The 19,661-nt window shown below is 44.9% G+C and overlaps 1 protein-coding gene across 9 annotated transcripts in view; it reads left to right on the top strand.

Annotated features, from left to right (window-relative positions):
* The window catches only part of HERC1 (HECT and RLD domain containing E3 ubiquitin protein ligase family member 1), a 2,101,515-nt gene that overhangs the window by 882,358 nt on the left and 1,199,496 nt on the right, over positions 1 to 19,661 (top strand). For 5 of the 9 annotated variants that reach the window (XM_086959399.1, XM_086959397.1, XM_086959394.1 and 2 more), the window contains exon 38: positions 262 to 1,037. In XM_086959399.1, the coding sequence (XP_086815525.1) occupies positions 262 to 1,037 (776 nt within the window). The remainder of the gene's footprint in view (positions 1 to 261; positions 1,038 to 19,661) is intronic. The other 4 variants (XM_086959402.1, XM_086959398.1, XM_086959401.1 and 1 more) reach the window with 1 other exon arrangement.

Genomic DNA, 19,661 nt, shown 5'->3' with positions numbered 1-19,661 from the left:
TGTGTGTATATTCTTACCTAATGTATACATGTGTGTGTATATATTCTTACCCAAACAACTGTTTTCTTTCTACCTTTGTGTCACTTTTTTGTTTTAATTATGTGAGCTCACTTTCTTTTCTTTTATTCTGGTTCCTGTACGCTCCTTAATTTGGTTACCATTTGTGGTTATTGCTTCTGTATGTGTTTCATTATTTCCTGTACTTTCCTCTTGTCTATCCCTCACTTGCTTCTTCCTGTGTCATTCTGATCTTTATTAAAGCTTCCCAACTTTTTGGTCGCCTAGTGACACACCGTTGTATAACCTGGAGCCCTGTGAGCCGATGCCCTTTGATGTCTCAAGATTCCGTGGGCTAACTGCTTCTGTGCTACTGGACCTAACTTTTCTCACCGGCATACATGAGGACCTGGGCAAGCAGACTACCAAACGACATGATAAGAAGCACAGACATGAGTCTGAGGAGAAATGTGACACGGAGCAGAAGACAGACGGCGAGTATACATGTGACCTCCGTCCTGGGTCTGGGTTTGAGGAGGGCAGAGGTAACTGCACAGCAACTTCCAAGCTTGAAAATGAAATTTCTTCATTTTCCTTAGATGCCACACCTCTGGGTGTTGATGTCCCACATCTTCCCATGGAAGGGAAAAGAAAAAATCATGAACACACTGTAAGAAACCATGATATTGTGCAATCTGAAAACCGAGCAGTGCAGTTATCCTATATCTACCTTGGGGCAATGAAATCACTTAGTGCACTGCTCAGTTGCAGTAAATATGCGGAATTATTGTTAATACCAAAGGCCCTTGCAGAAAATGGTCACAATTCTGACTGTGCTAGCTCTCCAGTTGTCCATGAAGATGTTGAAATGCGAGCTGCTCTTCAATTCCTTATGCGTCACATGGTTAAACGGGCTGTCATGCGATCACCAATAAAGAGAGCACTGGGATTGGCTGACCTGGAGCGAGCACAAGCCATCATATACAAGCTTGTGGTTCATGGACTACTGGAGGACCAGTTTGGTGGCAGAATCAAGCAAGGTAAATGTACATTCCTAAAATTTGCATACTAGACTGTTTTTGTTACTGTTAGTGTGGCTAATGAACCAGCAAATGTCCAGTGTGCGTGGTAATACACCTATTTACGCTTGCAAAAGCATTAAAAAGCTGTTATGAATCAATGACACATTATGCTACATTTTTCTGGTTGCTTACATCTAAATCTGTTTATACTCACTATTCAGCAATGCAGCTGCTGTTGAGGTTTCGGAAAAATACAACAGACAAGCTAATTTATAAAAGTAATAAAGATTTCTTAGGAGTGAGTATGCTAATCTGAGAGACTGTTTAGTACAGGTGGTACACTGATTTATTGAGAGAGATAAAAAGAAAAGATAATGTACTATACCTGTTGATGAGCAGAGCCCTAATTGTAGCTTCACCCCCATTTCATATTGTAGATGTTTTTCTGGTATACTTCTAACTGCAGATTCATCACTGTGCTAATCTCCCAGGCATCCAACTGGATTCAGAATTGCTCTCAGTAGGTCCTGTAACATTTGGCTTATGTCACTATTCTGTCTCTCCTCTAGATGTGCTTCCTGGCCTTACTTCCTCTTTTTTTGCACCATTTATTTTATTGAAGTGTTCTCCTCTCATCAACATTTGACAGTTTGCAGTGATATCTCCCAAATACGATAATGTTCACACTATGTCATGTGTGTCACAAATAAGTGTGGCAAGGACCCACACAATTAATGTCTTTGTCTCGGTACCAAGAATGACGCCAAGTCCTGCGTGAAATGCTCACTGATGCACCCAAACACAATCATGGAGCCAGAAGGTAACTCTGTGTTGCAGAACACATCAAACTAGGTTGGTTCCGATCCAAATCATCTTCGTCACATAAGTCGAAGTTGTGGTACAGGTTGAAGAAATTACATAGGAAGCACAAAGGTAATTTTTGAGAACTAGATGCTCCCACACCACAGTTGAGGTTTAGCAGTCAGCATTCCAGTAATCAGACTCCAGCTTTTCCACCTTTTTCAGTGCAGATGCAGATTCTGGAGCCGATGCGCCCAAATTCCCCAGGTCATTGTGGACTCTGCAGTAGACCGCAACCTTCAAGAAAAATAGGCTTCAGATCTTCACTCCTGCTCCCTTCTAGCCCCAGAGATCCTTGGTGACCTGAAGTTACACTTCTGTTGGTGGGCCAGCCCTTGCCCCATGAAGTTGACCTGTTCCGCTGCAAGCACCAGGCCATGTATCAATTTGTCAGCCGCAGACTTTGCTGTTGTTTCATCAGTGGTGCCGCTGCTGGCTTCTGTGACATTGGTTCCTGTTTCGGTGTCGGCCTCAGATTTGTATCTGTACTTGGCCTAAATGTGCCCCCCTGTTATGCTACATCTTTACAAAAGAGTAACCTCATCCGTCCTGGACAGATATATTTTAGGAGAATCAAAGCCATTTTTTTAAAAATTCGGATGCTATTCAAGGCTTTCTTCCAAACTGACTCAATGTGTATAATAATGAGCAGACATAACATTTGCTCCTTCTTGTTATACTGATAATGGTAATTACCTTGATTTACAACCAGTGGACTATACTTTTCCTAAATCCTCATTAGATTCATTTTGGGAGCCCTTAACTGAGGAAAGCACCTCATTTGCTGTAGTGGGTCAGAGGTTTTAAAGTTGCAGTGGGAAGGCTATATTTAATCTGTTGACAGATACTTCAACCCAAACCTTCTCATTTTGTGCCTTTGTTACCATTCAATAAGACTTTAGTAGACCCAATTTTAGCAGCCCTGTCAAAACCCTTTGTAGCTCGGTTGTGTTTCCAGGTCCTGGAGACTCGCAGTTTCTTACATAGCACCTTACCTTGGAGAAGTGTGGCTCAGGGGTTAGAGGCGGCAGACCCGGAAGCTGAGATCGGCCCTGGACCAGGGTTCAATTCCCCGCCCCGACGGGGGTTGGGCTCAATAATTCCACGGACTCGATAATTCTCAATCCGGTGCCTACTCCACTCACGGGTTCACACTCTGCGACTCTGGGCAATAGCTTGCTTAATCTCCACAAGGGCCCCTCGCGGCGGGATGCCTGGCTTTCACCTTGTGGATACCCTGCCGGGGTATCTCACAGGGGAATACCAGGACGGGTTCCCTAAGCAAGCGCATAGATGCCTGCGATGTGGGCGATTTGCGCTATATAAATACATGTACATTTACATTTACACCAGAGAGCCTTGTTGAGAAAGCGTGTACTTGTAACGTCAATCCAAACTAGCTCCGCCAGACAAGAGTATAAATGTATTGATGCAATGAACAATAAAGTTTCACGCTTTCTAGGACATAACATGAGAGGTTTTGTTTCAATTCCTGTGCTCAAACAGTTCGGTTTGGCCAGGAAGATCTTATATGCTGGCCCTGGCATGAGAACCAGTGTCACCAAACACACCTGGATGCTCTCCAATGGATCTTCCAGGGATGTCCAAGTTTCCTGAATGGACATTCCTTCTGATAGGGCTAGTTTGGCTTTAGAACGCAAGTTTTATTTTCTCCAGCCCGCCAGTTCCACAGCAGTACAGTAGGTTCAGAGGCTAACCTGGGGACGTTGTCTTTTGTCAGTATCAGACTTTGCAACCCTTCCAGTAAACTATGCAGCCTTTTAAGGGCACTATGGGCTGAGGCGGTACTAAGGGTTAGGTACAGCAGCATCTGCCTTATTCCTCTTCTGCTGCCAGGCAACACTTCAAAGTTGCTTTTGCTATCCTAAAGCGGACAGCTGCTCCTATTTGGAGTCCGGAGTCAACTTTGCCTACAGCGGTGACCAGCGATCATGTCAGATCATTGGGTCCTACAATTTATCCAAGTTTACTTATACCCTTCCTTTACTTCCTCTCATGTTACCCTGATTTCCACAGACCTTCTCTGTACCCTTCTCCAGGAAAGTGCTCATGTTGGTCATAAAGGGTTAATTTGAAACGGTACCTTAAGTGTAAGAGATGATTTTCTTAGGTGAAAATAACAGATATAATATATTAAAGGGGAGATGTAACATCATGCTTTTATGTCACATGATGGACCAGTTAAATTTCAGTATTTAGGAGAATTGTTTTGAGCTCTTTATCATGTGTTCCATACCTTCTATGTTAAAATGTTAGCGCCTTCCTTCCGACAAACTCACTCATTATTTCAGACAGTAACCAGAACTAAACACAAGGAAAATCCCATTAAACCATTCCTCACTGCATGACAGCAGGTTTTTGCTTGATAAACATATTTGTCCTGTGACTCAGTGTGTGCAATGAGGAACTCTACTTCACCATACTAGAGTTTACTTTCTTCTTGTGTTACCTACACCCAAAAAAATATGATCTATATCTATCCACCAGTTACCGTTTATTGCCACAGACTCGGCCCACCACATAATTGTCTAGCAAATAACTTTCATAAGAATTCTACATTTAGCCACAAATATCAATCCCCCAATTATCATTCCAGCACGTCCACAGAATATTGAAACCCTATTTCACCAGACAAGTGTTATATCAAATATTCATAGTAGTGTGGCTCTTCAGGTTTCTTTCTCAATATACCTTTGTGAGATAGGCCATTCCTTCTCCAAGTTCTTTACCGATTTCTCGAATACGACCCTCTGTAAGCTGCAATGACTTTTCCACTGATTTCTCCTGCCTGTACGTGAATTACAGGTTTTATAGCATCATCTTGGGAAATACTTGCACACAGTCTCCTGACTGTCTAGCAGATTTAATTTCCTAGTTAAGTTTTAGAGTCCCTTCAGTGGTGGACTTTAGAGTCCAGACTACCTGAAGGGTTCTTATGTTTAGGCTTTGTCTTCTACAGCCATTTTAATCTTGAAGTACTGTTTAGCTAGTATATACACTTTGTAGTACCACAGCCTCGTAGACACTGGCCTCGAGGCAATGAACTGTACGCCAGTCCTGTGGAGCTAAGAGTGATTTTTCGAGGTCTGAAGCAATTTCACTGTCTTGGTAGAATAGTTGTTTATGTCCTGATTGACAAATCCAATGCTAGGTTTCATTGAAATGATCTATAAGGAGCTCATTGTCTCCACAGTTGAATAGTTCACATTTCAGACTGGTTTAGGCGAAAACACACTGTAGGAAGCTAGCTCTGTATATACCTTACCAAAGTAAGGTATAGCGTGCACAAAGTCCAGGGGATCCCCAGAGGTATAGCAGAGGCTAAATTAGATAATCACTAACAGCTATGTTTGTGGTAGTGTGGTCCTGCAGTTAGGGTTATCAGGAGGGTGTGTTATGCTTTTATTGTACTCACTCAATCAAGGCTGATGGCACACACTCAGAGACCGAATTCAGATCAATTAGGGAAGTATAAAAAAGTTATTCTTATAATTTATTTGTAGAACGAGCAGGACCTGGACAGGTAATTGAAATATATTCTCAAATGCAAGACTTAACAATATAATGCAGTTGTGGTTGAATATGCATTATGCAATATGGCTTTCAAAACTGTTTAAAATAAATAAAGATTACTTTGACATGCATTTAGGATGCTTTTGGATTACTACTCGAGGTGATATGCCTAGATATCACACCGTGGATCCTACAATGCAAAGGTAAGTAAGATACTTTTTGATTTAAAGCACGGTTACTTTTCTTTCATACAAAATACAGGTTAATACTTGGACATTTTTAGGAACAACAACTAGTAATATTGGTTCCTGTGGGGAATAGAAGGTTATCGGTCTGCAGGTAAGTAAACGACCTGCATGAATAGTTTTTAGGGGTAAGAACCAAGGTTCCCCGGGTTCAGTTAGGCACTCCAATTGCAGCAGCACTAGGAGGGCTGGGTGCAGAATGCCGGCGCCTAGTGTTAGCGAATGGGGATAGGGGAGCCTTCGGTCATGGGCTGCTTACGAGCATGCCATTCAGGTATGGGAGCAAAGCTCCCAGAGTTAAGATCAGCACTGCAGGGGTCAACAATCAGCACAGGAGCTGAACCACTAGTGGCACGGAGGCAGCTGGATGCAGAGTACCAAAACGCTGTTGGGGACCCGGTGGTTTGCAATGGAGATCTCCGGTTGAAAGAAAAGGCTGCAGGCTCGGGCAGGGAGGCTTCCTGAAGGCGAACACCGACAGGATAGGTAAGTTGAGTTTTTTAGAGATGCCTGGGCACCGTCGGTTGCGCCACCCAAGACCGTGGGGAGTCGGATGCAGGTGTGTCTTTTTGCATCGGGTCTTCTTACTAGCTCCCGTTGCGGTATGGGGTGCCCTTCAGGTTGAGGCTGCAGGTGCCGGCTTGACACTCGAGGTAGGTGGGGATCACCCGACCAGGTCAGGTTAGTTGGGGAGCGCTCCTTGGGGTGTTAGTCCACTCGAACTGGGACCGTGGGCGTCTGGTGCAGAGTTGTGCAGCACTGCAGAGCTGCCTGGTTACGGGTTCTGCTTGGGAGACTTTGTTAAGCAAATCTTGTGCTCACAGGAGGCAGAGTCTTTAAGATGAGTGCAGGGCAGGTCCTCCGGGTTCTGGGGGTTGCTGGCTGCTGGGCTCGCCGGGTTCTTGCAGTAGGCAGGTTGTAGACGGGACAGACCTGTAGGTGGCTTCTTCTTCATTGGTCAGCACGGCTCTTCAACCCTTCTTTTTCCTTCCTTGAATCTGAGTAGGTAAGGTTTAGGGTTGCTCCTAAATTCTACATTTAGGGGCATTTGCAGTGGTGTGCAGGTCAGGACCAATGGATCCCTTCCTTGGGGTGGGTAGACCCCTAATATGCCACCCTCCAGTGGGAGGGGGGCATGAGCCTCTCCCTAATTGGCTGGCTCCACTCATCTTCAAGATGAACGGGACTGAGATGTGTACTTCACCTCTCCTCCTAGCTTGGTTTTCCCACTGGTTCTTCCACCCAAAGTGGAGGTCTGAACCGGTGGGAGGCAGTTGCTGCGGGCAGCAGAAGGCAGGAACAGCTTACAAAAGTGATAGGCCTTTGAAGCTTCCCCTTCGTGGACCCAGCCCATCCTGGGGGAGGAGGCATGATACCTCTGCCCAGGATAGGCTTTGTTTCTGCAACCTGAAAGCGGAGGCCCTCTATACAGGGGTCCAGAAACATGTCTGGTAGTGGCAAATGGTGGGCAGCCATTCGGGAACCACATCAGTGCTGGTCATTTTTCATGGGACATCACTAAGATGTCCTCTGATTGCCTTTTAAATTAAATCCCCCACTGGCATCAGCGTGGGCTTAATGTGCTGAGAAGTGTGCTACCAAACTTCCCAGGTTTTAGTAAAGCCATTTAGGAGCTGTGGAGTTCGTAATGACCAACTCCCAGACCATATACTCTTTTATGGATTTACTGCACTTACACTGTAGGGGTACAGTGTCCGTGCAATAGTACACTCCCCTGGGGGATAGTGCACCCTGCTAGAGGGGTGACTTAGCTAGGCTTCAGGCAGTAGATTGCAGGCACAGCACACAGGGATGTGTGCCATGTCGTCTCTTTACTTTTCTCTGCACCAAAACATGCAATCTGCAATAGAAGTGAGTGGGTGTTAAGGTGCAGGGTCTCTCAGGGTAGCACAATAGGTGCTGCTGCCCTTAGAGGCCTTCTCCGGTCACAGTGCCCTTGGTGCCCATGGTACCTTTTACAAGGGGCTTACATGTGGCCAGAGAGGTGCCAATTGTGGGTACAAATGTACAAAGTCTGGAAAAGAGCAAAGGCCCTGGACACCTAATTAGCATGGACCCAGAGCACATCAATTTGCATCAAATGTCAGGGAAAAAGTGGGGGGTAACCATCCAATAAGAGCCACTTTCCTACGCATACTTCTAGATTTCAATTGTAAGATGACTGCAAGTGTGGAAAATGAATGGTGAAGTTGTAATGTCCATCTTCTGGACCAACAGTATTCCACAGCTAGATTATTTTGATTCAGAAAACAATGCTCAGTGCCCAAAGTTGTGCGCATGTTTTTATTCATGGGAGGAAAAGTCTTTTGCAGATGCTTTCTTACTGAATAGGTCATGAACGTTTGAATATGCGTTCTCCCTATTATTCCTAATTCACTCTGATATTGTCTGGGGAGATCCTTCAGCCTTGCCATAAATGAGACGAACAACGACTTCTCCTGAAGAGCAAGTATGTTTCTTCCTCAGGTGCTGAACCATCTTTGTATTCACTCTTCCATCAATCGCTAGAGAGCCTGGTTCCTGAACAAAAAAATATTATCTGCTAGGAAAGAGCTTGGCAGCAAACAATGCAAAATGCCCTGTGATCTTTTGTCACAGGGCCTTTTAGAGGCAATTTTTGCTTGCTTGAATTTCTTTCTTAATCTATATGCGTATTAATGTTGGTTCCTGTAAACATTACATTTGAGGCATGTGTGCTGTAGATACGCATGCTTTGCATACTCCTGCCATCTAGTGTTGGGTCCGGATGTTTGCAAGTGGTTTTACTTCGAAGAAGTATTTTCCAGTTGTGAGGGAAGGTGACTCATCTTTTAGTTGTTAAATTGGTTTCTTTCCCCATCGGATTCGGACCTGGTTTGCGGCGCTCTACTTCGAAACCGTTCTGCAGGTTTTCCTCTGTGTGCAACCCACTGTACCCTTGTCGGGATTGTTTCGACATGTTCACCATTCTCTGCGTGTCAAAATACTGTCTTTGGTCGAGAAGACTTCTTTGGCGGCCTTCGGGCCTAGCCGCGTCGGTTCGCTTCCATTACGTTCCATAGTATCCAGTCTTCTGCTGATAGAACTGACTCCTTTTCAATTTTCTCCTTGGTGCCACTCCAAGTACCAGCACACTGACGTGTATGGACATGCTGCGGCAAATAATTGAACATACCCCAGATATCTTCGGAGAGGATACAGAGCATGAAGAAATGGAGGCGTCAGCAGCGGAAGAGGAGGAGGCTATCCAAGAATCTGACTCAGAACAGGAAATCGCCCTAGAGTCTGAAGGCGTACCAGCTGGACAGAGTGCCATGAGTAAATAATCCCCTTTGCCTCCCATACTTTCTTCCATTAAACCAAATGCTTCTGGGCCAGTACAGCCTTCTGGTCATGGTTAGCACAGAACGACTGCTTCCAAAATCCAGCTCGGGACAGAGTTGAGAAAAATTGTCTCCAAAAAAAATAAGAACCGGTCCAGTACGCCGCTGAAAATTTCAGCGCCAAAATCAAAGGATGCTTATTAGAAGCCTCCGAAACCAATCTTTGAAATTATGCAAGAAAAGCTGGATCCTAAGCAGAAGAAAATCTTAATTTATCCTGACACTGGACACATACTAGCTAAAGAAGTCACACCTTCTAAAAAGAAGACTCCTTCAGTGGATACATCTTACAAAATTCCTCTAAAAAAGAAAAAGGACATGGCTACAAGTTAAATCCATCCCGTTCCTCAATTCCACCGTCTTGACCACCTCCAGGCCCAACTCTTTAGACATTACACCATAGAGTTTTCCCCACACACACTCCTAATTTGGATTATAGGAATGATGATAGTACACCACCGATAGGTCCATGGACGACTATAACATTGATATTCCAATAGATAATGAGCCTGACCTATACCCCACAAAGCCCTTACCTCCTGATAACAGCCTTCCAGGAGTTGATTTCTAGAGCAGCCTCATATCATGAGGTTACACTACACAAGGAATCTTTAGAGGAGGATTTTTGATTCGAAACTTTAGGGACATCACATAGGACAGCACAATCTTTACCTATGTTAAGTCATCATGAGGCATGCTGATGAAATTTTTAAAGACCCCATATGTGATTGTATATCTGAAAGAGACATCTATCGAATGGCAAGAGGGGCTTTTTGCGCTTATAGTGTTATTATTAAATGGATAGTCAATCAGGCTTAGTATTGCTCAAAGGTTGAGATACAGTCCCTGCCACAACTGTAGGAATAGACAAAAAGAAATCTGTCTATATAATGAACATTATACAATTCTCTTCATGAGCAGTTACCAAAGCATTATCTTAGAATTAATTCACAAGAAACATCCAAATGATATCAAAACAAATCAGAAGAAATGAATCCAGTATATTTCAAAAACGTCTTCTTTATTTTTCTTCTTTCCAGTCACTCAGTACTTTTTCTTTTCTTTTCCTTTGCCAACACGTGTTTCGTCCTAACTAAATACAGTTAACGGACTTCGTCAGGGCAATGAGTATCTTTAATCTATGATATTGGCGAAACCTCAGGTGATCAAAACTTGAAAATTCCTTCGTTAGTTATCATATCCACTAAGGTCCACATACTCTCATGTTTTTCAGTATCAAGGTTGGGATATTTAATCTCGATTTACGGGGGTCCTGGCGTGCTCGGCGTCTAGCTAGACGCCGAACACGCCAGGACCCCCGTAAATCGAGATACATGCACGTTTTCATCCGATATTAAATATCCCGACCTTGATACTGAAAAACATGAGAGTATGTGGAACTTAGTGAATACGATAACTAACGAAGGAATTTTCAAGTTTTGATCACCTGAGGTTTCGCCAATATCATAGATTAAAGATACTCATTGCCCTGACGAAGTCCGTTAACTGTATTTAGTTAGGACGAAACACGTGTTGGCAAAGGAAAAGAAAAGAAAAAGTACTGAGTGACTGGAAAGAAGAAAAATAAAGAAGAAGTTTTTGAAATATACTGGATTCATTTCTTCTGATTTGTTTTGATATCATTTGGATGTTTCTTGTGAATTAATTCTAAGATAATGCTTTGGTAACTGCTCAGGAAGAGAATTGTATAATGAAAGAGACATCTAGTTATAGATTCCTTACCTTGTGAATTACCCCCAGGCGTCAGACTGGATCCGGATTTTTTTTTCGTCAGCAGTACCCCTGCATGTCAAAAGGTGGCGTTGGTCGGCTCAGCATTCTTCGTTGGCGTCATGGTCGCCAGGATGATGTCGCAGCAGCTACTTAGAGGCCGCGCCAGCCAGCGCAGATCTGGAGAGAGCGGTACCTCCAGTCACTTTTTGTCTGAATGTTTTGTGACTTTTGTCGAAACCATTTTTGAGTCGATCGACTCCTGGTACAAGCTAGGAATTCCCGGTTTCAAGGCTTGCGGGTCCCGCTGAAAAGTGACGGATCCGCACCGCGTGTGCCTGTGGTGCTTGTATCGGAACTACAACCCAAAGTCGTGTTCTGACTGCTGGACCATGAATCCGAAGTCTTTGCTGTAGCGGTGCCGAAAGCTTCTCGAGTCCCGGAAGTCTGCCCTGCGCCGTTTGAGGTCCCAGTCGCACTGGAGGTTGAGGGACCAGTCGTGGAGCCACCATCACCACTCATCTTCGAAGTCTTTGCACTCCTCAGGTAAGTCATAGCACAAGAAGAAGTCGAAGTGTGGTAAATATTTTACCGTATACGAGTTTGCCGGATAATTTCAGACAGGTTACAAAATAATAGCTCAATCAAATGAGAGGCAGAGTCCGTGGTGTCTGAGTCATAAGGGCTTTAATCATAAATGACTAAATGACTCGAGTCAATGGAGATCTAATCCATCAATACAAGGGTTCGGGTATGCAATGATGGCAGGAAAAGATGTCAACGATTTATTCACAGTACATGACATATATAGTAGAATGACACAATAGCATTGAATACAGTAGGCGTGACAAGTGAAATGTATATGATAAGAACACATGTGCGTAGCAAAAAGGCGTGAACATGGGTGTGCACAGAGGAGTGAACTAGAAATGTCACAGAAAAAGTGTCATAAGTGGGTGGATGCTTAGAGAATTCTTGCAGAGTCAGCTGAAACCTATGGCCTGGATGCGCACGCAGCTAATATGACATGTGATTGGCGTGCATCTTGAGGAAGCTAAGAGTCTGACTGTTAACACTAGTAGAAGAGACAAAAGTCTGGCATGTCAGATCGACCTGTTCCTAAAACATATCTGATATCTTGTGTTTGGAGGATGTTTAATCTGGTGTAAAAGGTCTTTCGGGCAGAGGCTATTCTATACTGAATGTATGCGTGTCTAGGTGCAAATGCTCGGAGCCAGGGGCCTACCATGGTAACGGGAGCAATGATTTTCATGAGGGAGGACAGGAAGGCTTGGCCCTTGCTCTGCAGTCGGGGATATGTTTTCGTATTTCACTAGACAGGAATGTGTTTTCGAGGAGCTGAGCTGGCTACGCTGATAACTTGAAGGCAAAATACTGTTTTTGGCAGGCAGACCAGGCCGAGCCGGGCACCGCTCGGTTGGCAGGAAGTAAGGCAGAGGTCAGGGATGCGTCTCCATGCTGCAGCTTTCAGAGACAGAGGCAGAAGTGGCTTGAAGACAGAAATCAGGGCCTAGCTCGGCAGAGCCAGGAAAAACGTGAAAGCGCACCACATAAAGACGGTGGCACGGCATACTTAGGAACGGAATTATCGATCCATTCATGGTGGATCTGATGGAGGACATATTAACGTTGGACGCAAATGTATTTGCGTCTTCAGATTCGGTTGTGGAGGGAAATTACATGTACTTGAAGTGCGTACATGGAGCCGTTGGGGTCTACGTTAGGGGACACACTTGACCATAAAAAATTCCAATTACCTCATTCCCTCCTTGTCCCCTACGGACCCTTCATGATATGTCGATGTTCATGAGACCATCAATCTGTTCATATAACATCATCTGTTCTTCTCTCTGTTTTCGGGAATGGGAACGTGCACTTGAATGGGGAACACATGCTGTGGCGCACAAGCCGCAAATCGCTGGCCCGCATTGTAAACATAGACAACAACTGAATACTATGGCCAATATGATTCCTAGGAATGACAGTAGTTTCCATCCCCAGGCTGTTATTACACTCCAGAGCCAACCGGACCAAGTCCATGAGCCTGGATTCTGATGTATCGGATGGGCAATTTCGTGAAGTCGGGTAATGGCCTTATAGACTGATGGCGCATTATTTGGAATAAATACGCAGCAACTGGATCCGATGACTCTACAAGCCCCGCCCCTATCGGCCAGGATGACGTCAAGGACAAGGCGGTTCTGAAGAACAACAAGTCTCATAGCGGACTGCTCCTCTGTTAAGTTGCCCAAAGCTGAAGTAGTCTCGTTCACTACTGCTTCTAACGTTCTAGTTAATTTGCGTATCAATTTACTATTCTGGACAGGACCTACAAAGAAAAAGAATCCTTTATTGAAATCTGTATATTGTTCCCATGTAGTATTAGTCTGATCAACTATTGGGATGCCTCTCCTGTGTCTAACAATATTAAGGCGGGAATTCCTGTGATAGTCAGATGGGGCTAGAAATACTGGTGGCAATAAGAATGCAATGAAACAGGTACCATCCCAGTCTGGAGGTAAACGGACATAGGCTGTCTGACCACATATAAAATAGGAATGTCGGGAAGCTTTGAAAGTAGACTTGCCTTGATCACTAAATTCGACCACAGTAGTACAGTCACTGTGACCTAGATGTACTGAACCATTCTTTCTGACACATAACACGCCTTTCACTGGTAGAACTGATATGGATGGCAAGTCTGGACTGGTTTCTGACTGAACATTTAGAATCATGAGGTTAAGTGTAAAATTGCCTAATCCATACACTTCATTTTCTAGATCGGTCCCTGTCATTTGTGGAAGACCCTCTTCGTTCGGGAAACATGCTTTGTTCATGACTGTGTTCAGATTTCCCCATATTCAATTGCCTTGGGAAACCTTAGAGTCAGTGTCTATAGAAGATATTAAACTAAACCAGGCACCACAGGAACCATTATGTGTAAACGGGTAAGGAAAGAGAGGCAGAGCTCCCTTGTTGTTCTGATAGGGAGGGAGTCGGCCACATATCCAACAATTAGTAGCATTGTTGATCTGGTGAGAATGGTGTAACATACGAATGAATGTATTGTTGCGCAGCGCAAGTCGATAAGACAATTCGTATGGGGGTAGAGCACTAAACGTGTGTTCTGCCATCCAACTCAAAACAATAATCGTAAGACTCAGAAAAAACATAATAAGTAATGTGCAGACGCATCTGCTCCGGAGACTTTTACAATATTTTCGTTTCTTGGTCTCCTGTCTATCTCTCTCTCTATTTGGGTCTAACTTATACATTGTCAGAACTGCCTAACCGCTTCACCCGAGGGGAACTTAAACAATTAAACTGTCTGACTTACTAGACCTCAATTTCTGGCGATACTCCTCTTGGGGAGTTTTCTCTAGAAGGGGGAGTTTGGTATCAGTCACTGGTACGTGGGAGTTCTGGGATTCGGATTTTGGCGGGAGTCCAAAGAATCTCTTAACGTGACTGGAGTGCACCCAACCCTTGCGCCCCTCCAGTTTTACGGCAGTCCTGGTTGTTAACAAAACGATCTTCGGCTCCTTCCAGCGGGGCTCCAACGGGCTTGACCGGTCAAAATTCCGAACGACCACAACGTCTCCCGGAACCAATTCATGGGGCTTCACCTCGGTGTTGTCTGGGAAGGCTGCCGCGACCTGTGAACGACATGATTGTAGTGCAGACATCAAGGAAGCAAGGTAATCTGTCAACATAGTACTATCAACATCGGTAATTTTTCGCGGCAGAGGCGTCCCCCACATATTAGGAGGTCTACCAAAGACCACCTCATACGGGGATAGCCCTGTCCTGGAATGAGCTACCATTCTCATATAAAAAAGAGCAACTGGCAATGCTACTATCCAATCCACCCCCTTCTCTTTACACACTTTTGCAAGGCGCGTTTTCAGAGTCTGATTGTGTCGCTCCACGAGACCTGCTGCCTCTGGATGTCGGACACAGTGAAACTTCCACTGGTACCCCAATAGAAGAGAGACCTGCTTCATGAGTTCGGATGAGAATGGCTGACCGTTATCTGAATACACGACACGGGGCAAACCGTATCGAGGGAAAAACTCACGAACCAACTGCCTGGCAGTGGTCGGGGCAGTGTAATCTGGGACGGGATATGCTTCTGTCCATCGGGATAGGGCACATACGACTACGAGGACATACTTAAATCCTCGGCATCTGTCCATCTGGATATAATCCATCTGGAGGACTTCAAAAGGATAGTCGGGAGGATGGAATCCACCTTGCTCTACGGGAATCCCTTTTCCTGGATTGAACTGACAACAGATCATGCAGGTACGCACTTTCTGTTTTGCTGCTGCTCGTAAATGCTTGTTGAACCAAAGATTCTGTACACTGTCCAACATGGCTTTTTCTCCTAAATGTGCTGGACTATGTGCTGTGTTAATGATAACTTGAACCATAGAGTCGGGGAGAAACCATGTGGTCTTTCCCCTCGTCATCCATCCTTGGTCTGTCTGGACCCCTCCTTGTTCAGCCCATTTCTTTATTTCATCTGGAGTAGCATGTGTCTATGTCGACGACATCTTGTGTGGGATCTCTGACTGTCATGCAATGTGTCAGTGAGGTTACATCTGTCTTGGTCATGTCCGTCGTTTGAGTATGAGTCAGTGCTGTATATTTCGCTGTTCGATCTGCAAAGTCGTTACCCTGAGAAATCTTGTCTGTGACCTTTGTATGTGCCTTGCACTTCATGATAGCTATAGCTGTAGGCAAATGTATTGCTTCTAATAGGGCTTGAATGAGGGGGCCATGCTGGATCTTGGCTCCGTGAGAGGTCAAGAAACCTCTTTCTTGCCAGAGGACACCGAAATCGTGAACGACTCCGAATGCATAACGTGAATCTGTGTATATGTTCACTTTCAAGTCCTTGGCTCGTATACAGGCTTGGGTCAGAGCAATGAGCTCTGCTGCTTGAGCTGACAGGGTGTCAATGCGATGTGTTTCTATGACTTCAGTTTCAGTGGTCACTGCATACGCGGCCACTAGCTCTCCTGTACTTGTTCTTAAACATGAACCATCCACATAAAGTGTCAGGTCTGGATCGGGAAATGCGACATCTGTCAAGTCTTGTCTGGGTTTTGTAACTGTGTCAACCACTTCGACACAGTCATGTGGAGTGGGATCTGTGGTGCTCGATGGTAAAAGTGTTATACTCAGACATGAGTCCCTTTCTCACTGCTCCATCAGGATTCAAGCAAGCCGGGCCGAAGAGGCTGAAATGCCAGAAACCGGTCCCCGGTAGCTTAACTCCTTTCTGGTAAAGAATTGGCTTGGTAGTTTAGTCTGCCCTGTTCCCATGATGCACTGGGCCAGGGACAGACTGATTTGCATATAGCCAGGTTCTGAGCTGGGATGGGGCAGTGAGATAAATAACGGTGATGGATCAAGCCCTGATCTTTGGACTGGGTAAGAGTGGTCTGCTCAATTCAGACACTCTGTTCATCACCACCCCCTTTTGTAAATCGATTTTGGCCACTATAGGTGTGGCAGGGTATACTCAGACATGAGTCCCTTTCTCACTGCTCCATCAGGATTCAAGCAAGCCGGGCCGAAGAGGCTGAAATGCCAGAAACCGGTCCCCGGTAGCTTGTCTCCTTTCTGGTAAAGAATTGGCTTGGTAGTTTAGTCTGCCCTGTTCCCATGATGCACTGGGCCAGGGACAGACTGATTTGCATATAGCCAGGTTCTGAGCTGGGATGGGGCAGTGAGATAAATAACGGTGATGGATCAAGCCCTGATCTTTGGACTGGGTAAGAGTGGTCTGCTCAATTCAGACACTCTGTTCATCACCACCCCCTTTTGTAAATCGATTTTGGCCACTATAGGTGTGGCAGGGTATACTCAGACATGAGTCCCTTTCTCACTGCTCCATCAGGATTCAAGCAAGCCGGGCCGAAGAGGCTGAAATGCCAGAAACCGGTCCCCGGTAGCTTGTCTCCTTTCTGGTAAAGAATTGGCTTGGTAGTTTAGTCTGCCCTGTTCCCATGATGCACTGGGCCAGGGACAGACTGATTTGCATATAGCCAGGTTCTGAGCTGGGATGGGGCAGTGAGATAAATAACGGTGATGGATCAAGCCCTGATCTTTGGACTGGGTAAGAGTGGTCTGCTCAATTCAGACACTCTGTTCATCACCACCCCCTTTTGTAAATCGATGGTAAAAGTGTGGCAGGATTCAATGTATTACAGCGTCTGATTTCTATGTGTGACTGGAATAACGTCAATTCATAACCTGTCAGTCGTGCTACAGTCAAGTGTTGAGTCTGTGTTCTGTTTAAAAGAACCTCTACAGAATGTGGAACTTGTACTGTCAATTGATGTCCTAATACAATGGAGTCGCTTTGTCTGATTGCTAGAGCTGTAGCTGCAACTGACTTTAAGCATGCAGGCAAGGCCTGGGCTACTGGATCCAATGTACTCGAAAAATAAGCACACGGTCTGTGTTTGTCTGCTTGTAACTGAGTGAGAACCGACAACGCTGTGCCATCGCGTTCTGTGACAAAAAGTGTAAAAGGTTTGCTGTAACATGGTGTTGCTAAAACTGGTGCTTGACATAAGGCTTTCTTTAATTCGTCAAAAGCTTGTGTATGTTCTTGCGTCCATGGGAGAACAGTCGGAGACGCTGCCTCCTGTGTTGTCAACTGTATGAGTGGTTTAGCTAGAAATGTATATTGTGGAATCCATTGTCTGCAATAGGAAGTGAGTCCAATAAAGGCTCGTACGTCTTTCTGTGTCTTGGGTTGCAGAAGATGTGCAATTAACTGAATTCGTTCAGGTGTCAGCTGCCTACCCCACTTGGACAGCAAGTGCCCAAGGTACACCACTTGCTGGGCACAGAATTGTAGCTTCGAAGGAGACACCTTGTGTCCCTTGTCCGCCAGGAAAAGTAAAACTGTCAGTGATGCTTGTTCGCATTCTGGTTCACTACGGGCGGTGATCAATAGATCATCGACGTATTGGAGTAGGGCAGTGTTAGCAGGCATGTGAATACTGTCAAGTTGTCGTTTTAAGGCTTGGCTGTAGATGCTGGGGCTTTCTGTAAATCCTTGAGGTGCGCGTGCAAATTTGAAGCTTCGGCCATTTAAACAGAATCCGAAAAGATATTGGCTTTCCGGATCAATGGGGACACTAAAGAAGGCGTTCTTGAGGTCGATTACAGTAAAGAACGTCGCTTCAGAATCAATAGCTGTCAATAAGGACGAAATGTCTGGGACCACAGGATATTGTGGTACAATGCATTTATTCAATTCTCGTAAATCGATGACTAATCGATAAACTGGAGGCGGATTTGGATCAGTACGTTTAAGAATTGGAATGATAGGGGAATTACAAACATTGGAGTCGGTTTCTACAACCACTCCTTGTGCAATGAGCTCGTCAATGATTTTCAGTAAAGCCACTACAGCATCTGGTGGTAACTTGTATTGTCAGATGCGTGGTAGTACTACTCCTGGCTTGAGTGTAACACGATATGGAGTAATGTGCATACAACCTACATCAGTGGGGCCTTTTGCCCATAAATGTGCAGGAACATTCTGTAACCTGGGGTCAAAATCTCTCAATACATGATGTCCCTTAAAATCACGAAGGAACAACCTTACTCCTTCCGGAGAACAACAAATTACAGCTCCTAGAGCTTTCAGGGTCTTAATACCAAGCAAGTTTTCTGGACATGATTTCGTGAGCAGCAAATCTGTAGTGCGGGACAATGGACCAACTGCAAGGGGAACTGGTTTTGATACTTCATTGACTATAGGCTTTCCTGAAAATCCAAGGGAAACATTCTGTGAGCCTGAGAGGGGTGCCCCTGGAACCTCTTCATGACTGATGGTTGTTCTGCTTGCCCCGGTGTCAATCAAAAATGTTCTATCCTTCCCTAATACCTGACTGTGTACATAAGGGCCTTCTTGATCTACAGGAACCTCGATAAGGGGCAAGCCAACCTCCCTCTCTAGGCTGTTTCATGTGTATTGCTGGTAATCGGGGTAGTCGGATTGCGCATACTGGTACATCTGCTGTGTGACTTGTTGTGTTGCGGCAATGGGCTGTGGCTGTGGTACTGCTACAGTCTGTTGTGGAACCTGCATAGGCTGGACATTCTGTGGAACGTGTTGTTGGACCTGGTCCTGTCTAGGAGGACGCGGTCTCTCTTTAGTTTTACCTGTGGCTATGTTGTGTTTCAAAACTGCACAATCGTTTACATAGTGACCTGGCTGTTTACAATAGTTGCATATCCCTTTAACAGGAGCTGCTGAATTTGAATTATTGGATTGTGTCGTACCCCTTTTATGACCATCAGCTGGAACTGACTGAGCAACTAGTACTTTCATTTTCGTGTCTTTCATACGTCTCTGTTCGTGATCGTGTTCCTCCCTGATTCTGTTCTGGTGATACTGTAACATTTGTAACATTTGGGAAGGCGTATTAGCTTGCCATGTGCTCTCGACTTTCAGTACACGGTTCTTAACCTGGGGCAGGGAATTCTCGACTAATTTGGATACAAAAAGGTGTGGGTATGACTCGCTACTTGTTTTCATGCCACTATTAATAATAAAACATTTCTCAAATCGGGAATAAAAATCACTAGTGTCTTCGTCGGGTTTCTGTTTGCAGGCTGAGATTGCATCCCAGTCCTCCTTTTTAGTTGCTAACAATCTTGGCAAAACCTGTACTAACAATCCTGGTAATGCTTTAGTTTTCTCCCCAAGACCTACACCTGGGGTTCGACCAGTTTCTTCGGCTTCTAATGCAGCCCAATCAATCTTTTTGTCTCCCACCTCCCATTCTTTTTCTTTGAGTTTCTCGTAAATACCGGCAGGCAATAACACTTTCAAT

This window comes from Lissotriton vulgaris, chromosome 2_2, assembly GCF_964263255.1.
Source record: "Lissotriton vulgaris chromosome 2_2, aLisVul1.2, whole genome shotgun sequence".
Classification (NCBI taxonomy): Eukaryota; Metazoa; Chordata; class Amphibia; order Caudata; family Salamandridae; genus Lissotriton; species Lissotriton vulgaris.
This window is presented reverse-complemented; position numbering and strand designations above follow the sequence as displayed.